Source organism: Schistocerca nitens, chromosome 5 (genome assembly GCF_023898315.1).
Source record: "Schistocerca nitens isolate TAMUIC-IGC-003100 chromosome 5, iqSchNite1.1, whole genome shotgun sequence".
NCBI lineage: Eukaryota > Metazoa > Arthropoda > Insecta > Orthoptera > Acrididae > Schistocerca > Schistocerca nitens.
This window is the reverse complement of record NC_064618.1, coordinates 85,805,716-85,819,272: the sequence shown is the minus strand read 5'-3', so window position 1 is coordinate 85,819,272 and position 13,557 is coordinate 85,805,716. Positions and strand designations below refer to the sequence as shown.

The 13,557-nt window shown below is 40.3% G+C and overlaps 1 protein-coding gene across 2 annotated transcripts in view; it reads right to left on the bottom strand.

Moving 5' to 3' along the window:
* LOC126259798 (chymotrypsin-2-like) overlaps positions 1 to 13,557 on the bottom strand; it is a 205,368-nt gene that overhangs the window by 147,008 nt on the left and 44,803 nt on the right. For both annotated transcript variants that reach the window (XM_049956820.1, XM_049956821.1), the window contains exon 2: positions 248 to 321. In XM_049956820.1, coding sequence (XP_049812777.1) covers positions 248 to 321 — 74 coding nt within the window. The remainder of the gene's footprint in view (positions 1 to 247; positions 322 to 13,557) is intronic.

Sequence of the window (13,557 nt, the reverse complement as noted above, 5' to 3'; positions counted from 1 at the left end):
GTAGAGAAATAGCTTGAAGGTGGTTCGATGAACCTTCTGCCAAGCACTTACTTGTGAATTGCAAAATAATCATGTAGATGTAGATGTTAATGTAAGAACACCCTCACTGCCTGTACTAATCAGCTTTTTATGTCTCCATTAGAAAACTATGACTTTCATTTTATCTAATAACTATTCAACATAAGTGATTAATCATTTCTAAAGAAAGTGCAGTAAATTCTTGAAAGAGAAATAAATTAACATTTACCATAAATGGATACTGTCCATCCATAACTTCTGTTCCATTCACAATTCTTGATTCTGGTTCTGGCAGTGCTGAACCTAAAATGAAAAATATAAATAATTTCTTTGTATTTTTGCATAAATATTCTAAGTTTTTAGTTCTTAATCATTAACTTCAGTTCCCATCCAGATATTGTCACTGGCATTGAGTACTATTTAACTGTCAGTTTCTCATTAGATATTACTATTCCAGTAATATTTTTTTAGTCAGTCTAGATTTAACATTTCATCATTTACTTTTTTTTTTTAATTTTGGATTCAAGTACCTTTCATTTAACAGAAATAAAATGGCTGTCAGATGAATGGATACATTTATGGTAGATCAAAACTGTTTTCTGAAAATTTTCTTTTATTTCTTTAACATATTCTTGAACAGAGTTTATGAGTGTTGTATCCTAAATTCCTGTAAGTGTATAACTGCATCTCATAGCACATAGCATAAAATAAGTTAAATATACTGATTACATACACTATCTGACAGAAATTGTGAAGCACCCAGAGGAGAAGAAGGAAATGAAGTGATACTTAATGGAGTCAGAGGGCACGTGGTATTATTTTGGTGGTTACAAAATCAAGTCAAGTTAAAAAGAATGTGGCAGTATGAGCTCACTTAACAGTATGATGTTGCTTCACCTGTGACCTGGATGGATGTACCTATTCCATTGGGAAACTGTATCCTTTGGTGAAGCAAGCTAGCCCAAAACTGTTGTAACTGGTCCTTGATACACTGTAATCTGGGGTAAAGACAGAGTTAATATTTGAGGAGGTTCCACACATATTCTATTGGAACAAATCTGGGAATCTTGCTTGACGTAGGAGTACCTCAATATCATGCTGACAGTTCATAGAGACATGTGGTGTGTGTTGATGAGCATTATCATGTTGAAAAATGGCCCCGAGATACTGTCGCGTGAGGGGTAGCACAGGACAACAACAGATGTCCATAAGATACCACTGTGTCATCATATTTCCCTCAACCCTCAATTGCTAGCTGCCACAACATAAAGTCATATCCAATGGCTTCCCTCACCATGATGCCTGGAGTAACTCTGCTGTTCCTCTCCTAAACACTGGAAGAACAGGACCTCTCCCCACCATATTCACTGGCAGTGGTCATTTGGGGTAGTACAGAACTGTGACACCATTCATCAGCAGTTCATGCTTCCCTTTCATGGCACCACTCCAAATAAATCTGCTTATGTTGTTGTGTTAATGGCAGCCAATGCTTAGGACACTAATTCCCTAGTCTGGCTGCTGTTAGTCTCCTACCAATGGTGTGGAATAACAGGGAATGTAGTATGGAGTCCAGTACTTGTTCTCAGACAGCAGATGTGTATATGATGAGGTCATCCCATCTGGTGACCAGATGTCTTTGACTAGAAACTTACAATCAGCATGTCTGCCCCATGTTCCCATACAGTCCAACAATCAGTCACTGGCACATATAAATGCCACAAAAATCTGGATATTGCATAGTTTGATCAGCTGGCCAAATGGAGACCCACAATGAGGCACCTTTCAAATACTGCCAGGTGCTCATTTTGCTGTCTTACATGAGTATGGGGCATCTCTGCAGTATTTACAGTGATCACTCAACATCTGACACTATTCGTGCCTATTATATACCATACCATATCTTTAACAGCACTAAACACAGAGAATTGTAACTCATCATTTACATACCCAGTGACAGTGATTATATGCATAAAGTTACATTGACATCTGACCTTGTCTTCTGGATGCTTCCCTTTATTTGTCATCCATTGTATTAAAGAATTTAAGTTTATTGACATTTTGCATTGAATAATATTTCCTATTGCTTTTTTGCATTTTTCTTTTTTTAGACACTTAAGTTTGTTGTTTAGAATGGTTTATTCTAAAACTTTTTATACTTACACAATTGAATTAGTGCCCTGTTCTTGGTAATAAGCTGAATAATTTCAAATGTGTATGTTTATGGCTATTGATTGCGTGTGTGAGAAAGTCTTGAATATATATTTTGTGCATGCAAGATTTAAAGATGATATCATGTCAGTAAATTGTTCAGTAGAAATTGATAATGATTTAATCTTCTATGCATACATTGAGACAAAAATGTCATTCAGGATATTAACCGTGCACAGTAATGCACTCACTTCACCTGTTTTTGGAGAAACCTGTTTTGTCCAGTGTCAGGAGGAGACAAACACAAAAGGGTAGGGGTCTATTAATTGTTGGCAGTCAAAATGTACAGTGAACAATGGCACCCCTTAGGAAAATGGCTGGGAAGGACAGGAAAGGACACCAGGTGCACTCAGTGTGTATGCCTGGGGGGCCTTATCCAGTATGTTGAAGAGGCTATTCTGGCAGCCATTGAGGGAACAGGGTGCAGCCAACTGCAGATTGTGGCAAACATTTGAACAAATCATGCTTGTTGTGTGGGCTCTGAGAACATTCTTGGATCTTTCCAGTGACTGGCATAAAACCCTGAGAAGACCAGTTTGCACATGGAGTGCCAATGAAGCTCACAATTTGCAGTATTGACCCCAGAATTGATCTTGGCCTTTGGTTTGCTCATCTCAGAACCAGAGACTTTGAAGGTTCTGTGACAAGCTTGCCTGTGATTTATTGACTTGGGCCATTGGGTTGAGAACTGTAGGGTCCCCCTAAAATAGTTCAGGTGTACACTACACATCAGGGACTGGTATTCATGTAGCTCATTGTATGTGGGGTGCACACAAGGTCCTTTAGATTATGTAACTCTCCATTCAATCCAGATAATGGTAACTGTAGGAACTAAAGCTGCACGTGAGACTGTTGGGCAAGACTCAGTATCAGGGGTGGGCATGAAATGATAATTGGACCTTCTGTTGCCCACCGAATCACATCCTGATGTAACCATAAACTACAGAGGTAACCTCAGTTCACTTGTATGTACATTCACCAATCATACTATAATCATCGAACAATTGATTGAGAAATTGCAGTTCTGTTAGTGGTGGGCTTGATAAGACATCCTGTGAAACTTTACTAAATGCCTTCTCTGAAAACTACCTAGAAAAGATAGTTAGGAACCCCATTTATGATGGAAATATATTGGATTTAATGGCAACAAATAGACCTGACACCTTTGAGGATATCCACACTGAAACTGGCATCAGTGACCGTGATGCAGTTGTGGCAACAATGATTACCAAAGTGCAAAGGACAACTAAAACAAGCAGAAACAGTACCAGAGAAGGAAAGTTACTACTCACCATATAGTGGAGATGCTGAGTCATGATAGGCACAATAAAAAGATTCACACAATCAAAGAATGATATATATGTTCAGTAAACTAGATAAAAAATCAGTAGTGTCATATGTCAATGAGGAACTTGAAACTTTTGCTGGCTGGAGCGGCCGAGTGGTTTTAGGCGCTCCAGTCTGGAACTGCACGACCGCTACGGTCGCAGGTTCGAACCCTGCCACAAGCATGGATGTGTGTGATGTCCTTAGGTTAGTCAGGTTTAAATAGTTCTAAGTTCTAGGGGACTGATGACCTCAGATGTTAAGTCCCATAGTGCTCAGAGCCATTTGAACCATTTGAACTCGAAACTTTCAGCATGGGGCAGGAATTTGTAGAACAACTCTGGCTCAGGTGTAAAAGAATAGTTGACCATATGCTGGATAGATATGTATTAGTACAACAGTTCATAATGGAAGGGAACCTCCATGGTATACAGTCACTGTAAAGAAACTTCTAAAGAAACAGAGATTACTGCATTATGGGTGTAAAAGGCTATACACATGGAGGTGCTGAATGAAACACATTTGGTTGTCAAGAGAGAAATGTGTGATGCCTTCAGTGACTACCTTAGCAGAATGTTGTCAAGTGATTTTCACAGAATGAAAAAAAAAATCAGTTATATAGAAAGGCTGTTAGTGGCTCCATTTTCAAGTGTTCATTTACAAACGAAAACCCAGGATAATTGCCCCAGTTTAATCATTATACCACTGAATCAATGAATGAAATAGATATTAATGTCAGTGGTGTTGAGAAACAGCAGAAATCATTAAAACTGAACAAAACTCCAGGCTCCAATGGAATCCCTGTCAGACTCTGTTCTGAATTTGTAGCTGAGTTAGCCTTCTTCCAAATATAATCTGTTGTAGATCCTTCAAACATAAAACCATGCCCAGCTCTTGAAAAAAGCCACAGATCACACCCATCTACAAGAAGTGATCCACAAAACTGCCATCCAATATCCTTGACATCAGTTTGTTGTAGAGTCTTAGAACAAATTCTGAGCTCAAATATGATGGGGTGTCTTGAACAGTATGACCTCCTCAGTACCAGTAAACATAGATCTTGAAAACATCGATCAGGTAGATGCGGTATTTCTTGATTTCTGGAAAGAATTTGACTCAGTACCACACCTACACCTATTGTCAAAAGTACAATCATATCGGGTATCAAGTGAAATTTGTGACTGGATTGACGACTTTTTTGTAGGGAGGACATAGCATTTCATCTTGGATGGAGAGTCATCATCAGATGTAGAAGTAACTTTGGTTGTGCCCCAGGGAAGTGAGTTGGGACCCTTGCTGTTCATATTGCATATTAATGACCTTGCAGACAATATTAATAGTAAATTCAGGTGTTTTGCAGATGATGTAGTTATCTATAATGTAGTACTAATTGAAAGTCACCCCATAAATATTCAGTCAGATCTGAATAATATTTCAAAATGGTGTAGAAATTGGCAACTTGCTCCAAATGTTCAGAAATGTAAAATTTTTCACCTCACAAAATGAGAAAATATAATATAACATCCTGTGACTACTGTTGAAATCAGCCGACTCATACAAATACCTAAGTGTAACACTTTGTAGGGATATGAAATGGAATGATCATATAGACTCAGTTGTGCATAAAGCGGGTGGTAGACATTGGTTTATTGGTAAAATACTGGGGAAGTGCAATCAGTCCACAAAAGAGATTTCTTGCAAATTACTCATGCAACCAGCTCTATAATACTGCTCAAGTGTGTGGAATCCGTATCAAATAGGACTAACAGGGGATATTGCACGTATTCAGAGGAGGGCAGTACGAATATTTACAGGTTTGTTTAATCCATGGGAGAGTGTCACAGACATACTGAAGGAACTGTACTGGAAGACTCTTATAGACGTAAACTATCCCAAGAAAATCCATTAAAAATGTTTCAAGAACCGGCTTTAACTGACTACTCTAGGAATATACAAGAACACCCTACATATAACTCACATAGGGCTATGAGGATAAGATTAAAATAATTACTGCACACACAGAGGCATTCAAACAATCATTCTTCCAATGCTTCGTTCTTGAATGGAACAGAAAAAAACCTAATAACTGGTACAATGGCACATAACCTCTGCCATGCACCTCACAGTGATTTGCAGAGTACAGATGTAGATGTAGATGTAGTAGATGCAATGTATGTGTGGGTCCCCTTTTGTGACTGTTGAGTCCAAGCAAGAGAACTAGAGCTTGTGACTCTGGCCCAAAAACACGTCACTGTCAAGCAACTGCAGTTGCAGAGTTTCGTGCTGGAATAAAAGAAAGTTCTGCAGAATCTCTTCTTCATGATCTTCCAGCAGCAAAAAGGTTTGCCCAGAACTTGAAATCCACCATATAATCACCCACCATGGAAATTTCCAGTGAAGGCAATGAGACTAAGAGCTGTTACATTGTGCCTAAAATTACCTCTTGGGTGAACCAAACTCGTTAAAAGCCTACAGCTTTTGTGTCTATAAAAATAATTTCAAAGAACTTATGAACAAACAGAATAGAGATATGGAAAGTGAAGCACTGGAAAAATCAAATGTTTCAATTGATGCAGTGAATCTTCACTTCAAAATTCGAGAAGTGCAAAATAACAAAACAAAGTTGGATAGCAGAAATAGACCTACATGTAACAAGTGCAGTGCCATGAGAGATAAAAAGGAAACTTTCTGCTTATCTCTGACTGACATTAATGCTGATATTTGACAGAAACTAAGTGAAATGAACTTCAATGTGACATCCTTCATAAAACCAGGTGCACCGATGTGTGAGGTAATTAAAAGGAACACAGTCTGAACAATCCTTGATGGCCCAATCGTATGGACCAGCTGCCACATCATCCTCAGCCCTTAGGTGTCACTGGATGCGGATACAAAGGGGCTTGTCATCAGCACATCACTCTCCCAGTCGTTGTCCATTTTCATGACTGGTCCCACTACTTCTTAATCAAGTAGCTCCTCAACTGGTCTCACAAGGGCTGAGTGCAGTCTGCTTGCCAAGAGTACTCGGCGGATCCAGACAAGTGATAGCAAAGCCCGATAGTGCTTAACTTCAGTGATTTGGCAGGAAACCAGTATTACCACTGTGGCAAGGCCGCTGGCATGAGGTAATAAAAGACTACAAAAAACTATCAAGTTACTAACAGAAAATGATATTATCTTAACTGGATGATCTAATGATCTGTATCATAACAATGCAAAACAGGCTAGCAGAGAAACAGTGAAAGCCCTCAACAGTCTACCACATGTAAATGTCATTCTCTCCAGTATACCTACACACTATGATTTAATTCCTACTTCATGTGTCAACAAAGACATTGAAAGCACTAATAGAAAACTTCCGACAGTATGTAAAGCATTTTCAACTACAACTTTTCTTGAATTGCTTGGCTGTGGAGGACCACATTTCACCAAGCATGGTATGCACTTAAACACCTCAGGTAAAAGATTTCTATGTCAGGAAATAAGAGAACAGATCAGCAATCTAAATAATAGAAACAATCATCATAACTTCCTGAATATGGAATTACAAGGAGAGCCTAGAACACCTTCTTATGCTGATAATGTGACAGAGAAAAATGTTTCACCAACTGACCAACAAGTGGAAACACAAGATTCATTTAAAATTACCTCATCTGCTATAGTTTTGATTTTACCATTAAAGATAACAACATCTGTAAAAGAAGACGGAACATCATTTGCAAAAGAGGAACTATCAACCACAGAATCACTAGTATATCCAGCATCAACAGCACTAGCAGTGCATCCATCAGCAGTAGGTCTTTTAACAGCTGCTGGGGCAGCACGAGAACAAATGGGAAGAAGCACAGGGAGCAGGAAGCCCACACAAAAGGGCTAAAACTTTAGGTACCCAGAGGTAGGAAAGAGACCAATATAACAAACAGAGCAATAGATTCAAAAAATTCATTTTAAAAATACTGCATCAAACTAAGCATCTAACAAATCAGAAGAATTTGAAGTTTTATTAGCTGCTGAAGTACCCAGTATTTTCATAATGAGATAGCATGATTATGGGGTACAAAATGTGGCATATTATTGCAGAACTGAACATACAAGATTCTCTCCAAGGCATTATGTACAAGGGCAGAAGATCAATTGGACAGTCAACTGGGAGAAAATCAGGGAGGCTTCAGGAAAACCAGATCCTGTGCTAAACAGATTCTCAACCTTAAAATGGTACTGCATACCTTTGTTGATTTCAAGAAGGCCTATGACTCTATTGATAGAGAAATGCTTAACAAAATACCCCAGGAATTAGCACTAGGCAACAAAGCCCGCAGACTCATTCTAGAAACCGTGACATACACCCATTCGAAGGTCACATTTAGAGGTAAGATCTCAAAAAGCTTTGAGATAAAAACTGGAGTGAGACAAGGGGATGGACTCTCCCCTCTTCAACTGTGTCCTTGAAAAGGTTGTGAGAGAATGGCGCAAAGAACTGACCAATTTGCGTGTCCAGAGTAGTGTCTACTTGGGCCGTAAGAACAAAGGACCGATTGTAGATTGCCTGGCTTTTGCAGATGACATGGCACTGATTGCTGGTTCTCTTGGAATGGCAACAATGCAGGTAAACTGCCTCAGAAAACGGGCAGCCAAAGTGGGTCTTCAAGTGTCGCTGGTAAAAACAGAGTTCTTCACCAACATCAAAGAAGCTAACAAAGAGATGTTAGTAGATCAGGGAAAGATCAAAAGGACTGAGAAATTTAAGTATCTCAGCAAATGGATTGAACCCAACTTACCAGAAAAAAACGTCATGAGAGTCAACAAGTTGGAACTAGCCTATCAACTGACTATGAACACCTACAACAAGAAATGCCTGTCACACAACCTGAAGCATAAGAACTACACATCAGTCATGTGACTAGAAGCCCTGTATGCCATGGAATGTCTTTCTATGAACCGGAGAGGTCTGATGGAGAAATTGGAAGTCAGAGAGAGGAGAATCCTTAGGAAGATCCGAGGCCCGGTAGATGAAGCTGGGGAATTCAGAAGGTGGAATGAATATATCGAGAGACTCTCTGTCTGTGCAAGAAAAAGAAGGGTAGCTTTCTGTAGCCATGTTGCAAGATTGCCTCCAAACAGACTGACCAACCATCTGTTCACCTCATGGCAAAACAAGAAGGTTTGCACCACTTGTCTGACAGAAACTGAGAAGGGAATTAGAGAATTGGGAATAACTGATCTCCAGAACAGACAGTCTATGAGACACACCTTGAAGGAAGTCTGAGCATTTCAGGAAAAGCCCCGAAGAAAAGGTATCCCCTGGACAGAGAAAGGAAGGAGTTATACTGACAGAGGATGAGACAGTACTGGGGAAAGATCAAAGCCCAACATTTGAACAAGTGTGGTCCAAAGTAAGCCCATTCAAAACAACAAGAAGAAGGAGAACTGAACATAAAAGTGGGGAAGTAGCTGTATATGAAGACAGCAAAGTAGAGGACTATGCTCCACATAAGATCTCAAATTGCCCATATTATTGCTTAGAAGCAGCAGCAGCACAAATAAATTTCTGGAGGGGCAGGTGTTGTGACAGTGCCATGACATTTAACAGTGCCGCCACGACAATACGCGCAACTCGGCTGAGCGCGGGAGCGCCACCTAGCTACGAACGGCGCCGGCCGCATGTCACGGCACGGCAGTCGAATAAGAGATACTGAGTTGTTATCATGTAACAAGCTATTGTTTCTAAGTGAGTGTGTTTGAATATCCACACAATTATTGGTGATTAAAGGTTATAATAGTGGGGTGGGGTCAGAGGGGGAACTTGAAAATTTGAGTAGGCTAGAAATTTTGCTAAAAGCAGAAAAATGGGATAATGGGAGGCCAGATTAGAAAAGAGCTGGAAATTTTTGTGTGATGTATTAAGATGCTACATGCATGTATCTTGTCCTAAGATATGCAGAACTGTTAGGGGTTGTTGTTGTTGTGGTCTTCAGTCCTGAGACTGGTTTGATGCAGCTCTCCATGCTACTCTATCCTGTGCAAGCTTCTTCATCTCCCAGTACCTACTGCAACCTACATCCTTCTGAATCTGCTTAGTGTATTGATCTCTTGGTCTCCCTCTACGATTTTTACCCTCCACGCTGCCCTCCAATGCTAAATTTGTGATCCCTTGATGCCTCAAAACATGTCCTACCAACCGATCCCTTCTTCTAGTCAAGTTGAGCCACAAACTTCTCTTCTCCCCAATCCTATTCAATACCTCCTCATTAGTTACGTGATCTACCCACCTTATCTTCAGCATTCTTCTGTAGCACCACATTTCGAAAGCTTCTATTCGATTCTTGTCCAAACTGGTTATCGTCCATGTTTCACTTCCATACATGGCTACACTCCATACAAATACTTTCAGAAACGACTTCCTGACACTTAAATCTATACTCGATGTTAACAAATTTCTCTTCTTCAGAAACGATTTCCTTGCCATTGCCAGTCTACATTTTATATCCTCTCTACTTCGACCATCATCAGTTATTTTACTCCCTAAATAGCAAAACTCCTTTACTACTTTAAGTGTCTCATTTCCTAATCTAATTCCCTCAGCATCACCCGACTTAATTTGACTACATTCCATTATCCTCGTTTTGCTTTTGTTGATGTTCATCTTATATCCTCCTTTCAAGACACTGTCCATTCCGTTCAACTGCTCTTCCAAGTCCTTTGCTGTCTCTGACAGAATTACAATGTCATCGGCGAACCTCGAAGTTTTTACTTCTTCTCCATGAATTTTAATACCTACTCCGAATTTTTCTTTTGTTTCCTTTACTGCTTGCTCAATATACAGATTGAATAACATCGGGGAGAGGCTACAACCCTGTCTCACTCCCTTCCCAACCACTGCTTCCCTTTCATGCCCCTCGACTCTTATAACTGCCATCTGGTTTCTGTACAAATTGTAAATAGCCTTTCGCTCCCTGTATTTTACCCCTGCCACGTTCAGAATTTGAAAGAGAGTATTCCAGTCAACATTGTCAAAAGCTTTCTCTAAGTCTACAAATGCTAGAAACGTAGGTTTGCCTTTTCTTAATCTTTCTTCCAAGATAAGTCGTAAGGTCAGTATTGCCTCGCGTGTTCCAACATTTCTACGGAATCCAAACTGATCATCCCCGAGGTCGGCTTCTACCAGTTTTTCCATTCGTCTGTAAAGAATTCGCGTTAGTATTTTGCAGCTGTGACTTATTAAACTGATAGTTCGGTAATTTTCACATCTGTCAACACCTGCTTTCTTTGGGATTGGAATTATTATATTCTTCTTGAAGTCTGAGGGTATTTCGCCTGTCTCATACATCTTGCTCACCAGATGGTAGAGTTTTGTCAGGACTGGCTCTCCCGAGGCCATCAGTAGTTCTAATGGAATGTTGTCTACTCCCGGGGCCTTGTTTCGACTCAGGTCTTTCAGTGCTCTGTCAAACTCTTCACGCAGTATCTTATCTCCCATTTCATCTTCATCTACATCCTCTTCCATTTCCATAATATTTTCCTCAAGTATATCTCCCTTGTATAAACCCTCTATATACTCCTTCCACCTTTCTGCCTTCCCTTCTTTGCTTAGAACTGGGTTTCCATCTGAGCTCTTGATATTCATACAAGTGGTTCTCTTCTCTCCAAAGGTCTCTTTAATTTTCCTGTAGGCAGTATCTATCTTACCCCTAGTGAGACAAGCCTCTACATCCTTACATTTGTCCTCTAGCCATCCCTGCTTAGCCATTTTGCACTTCCTGTCGATTTCATTTTTGAGACGTTTGTATTCCTTTTTGCCTGCTTCATTTACTGCATTTTTATATTTTCTCCTTTCATCAATTAAATTCAATATTTCTTCTGTAACCCAAGGATTTCTATTAGCCCTCGTCTTTTTACCTACCTGATCGTCTGCTGCCTTCACCACTTCATCCCTCAGAGCTACCCATTCTTCTTCTACTGTATTTCTTTCCCCCATTCCTGTCAATTGTTCCCTTATGCTCTCCCTGAAACTCTCTACAACCTCTGGTTCTTTCAGTTTATCCAGATCCCATCTCCTTAAATTCCCACCTTTTTGCAGTTTCTTCAGTTTCAATCTGCAGTTCATAACCAATAGATTGTGGTCAGAATCCACATCTGCCCCTGGAAATGTCTTACAATTTAAAACCTGGTTCCTAAATCTCTGTCTTACCATTATATAATCTATCTGAAACCTGTCAGTATCTCCAGGCTTCTTCCATGTATACAGCCTCCTTTCATGATTCTTGAACCAAGTGTTAGCTATGATTAGGTTATGCTCTGTGCAAAATTCTACAAGGCGGCTTCCTCTTTCATTCCTTCCCCCCAATCCATATTCACCTACTATGTTTCCTTCTCTCCCTTTTCCTACTGACGAATTCCAGTCACCCATGACTATTAAATTTTCGTCTCCCTTCACTACCTGAATAATTTCTTTTATCTCGTTATACATTTCATCTATTTCTTCATCATCTGCAGAGCTAGTTGGCATATAAACTTGTACTACTGTAGTAGGCATGGGCTTTGTGTCTATCTTGGCCACAATAATGCGTTCACTATGCTGTTTGTAGTAGCTAACCCGCACTCCTATTCTTTTATTCATTATTAAACCTACTCCTGCATTACCCCTATTTGATTTTGTATTTATAACCCTGTAATCACCTGACCAAAAGTCTTGTTCCTCCTGCCACCGAACTTCACTAATTCCCACTATATCTAACTTTAACCTATCCATTTCCCTTTTTAAATTTTCTAATCTACCTGCCCGATTAAGTGATCTGACATTCCACACTCCGATCCGTAGAACGCCAGTTTTCTTTCTCCTGATAACGACGTCCTCTTGAGTAGTCCCCGCCCGGAGATCCGAATGGGGGACTATTTTACCTCCGGAATATTTTACCCAAGAGGACGCCATCATCATTTAATCATACAGTAGAGCTGCATGTCCTCGGGAAAAATTACGGCTGTAGTTTCCCCTTGCTTTCAGCCGTTCGCAGTACCAGCACAGCAAGGCCGTTTTGGTTAATGTTACAAGGCCAGATCAGTCAATCATCCAGACTGTTGCCCCTGCAACTACTGAATAGGCTGCTGCCCCTCTTCAGGAACCACATGTTTGTCTGGCCTCTCAACAGATGCCCCTCCGTTGTGGTTGCACCTACGGTATGGCCATCTGTATCGCTGAGGCACGCAAGCCTCCCCACCAACGGCAAGGTCCATGGTTCATGGGGGGCTGTTAGGGGTAAACCAAACAAAAAATGGTACACCATAGAAGTTAGAAAAGCACAAGATAGACTGATTGAGCTCTATGAAAATTATCAGAAAGAAAAAGGACAGGCAGTCATGAGGCTTACAGGTGCAAGAAGAAAGTATACATGAAGGATGATAAGAGAAGCAATGGCTAGTCACCAAAAACTTGAAATACAAACTTCTTCTAACACTCTGAAATTGTCTGGAATTGAAACTTCCTGGCAGATTAAAACTGCATGCCAGAGTGAGACTGAAACTCAGGACCATTGCCTTTCGCCAACAAGTACTCTACTGACTGAGTTACCCAAGCATGATTCAGGACCCACCCCCATAGCCTCATTTCTGCCAGTAACTCACCTCCTACCTTCCAAACTTCACAGAATCTCTACCGCTGTGTGAAGTTTGGAAGGTAGGAGGTGAGGTACTGGCAGAAGAAAAGGTGTGAGGCTGTTTCATGAGTCATGCTTGGGTTGCTCAGTTGGCAGAGCACTTGCCACAAAAGTCAAAGGTCCCGAGTGGAAGTCTTGGTCCAGCAACAGTTTTAATCTGCTGGGAAGTTTCATATCATCACATACACAGCAGCTGAGTGAAAATTTCATTCTAGTCTGAAATTATATGTGATGCATCCATGACAAGTATGTAAGATTTTCAATCAGCACTATATAGCTGTAGTGGAGAAACTTCTAAAACAAAACATATCACTACAAAAGAGCATGGAAAGTCCCACCCTACAGATGAATTGGA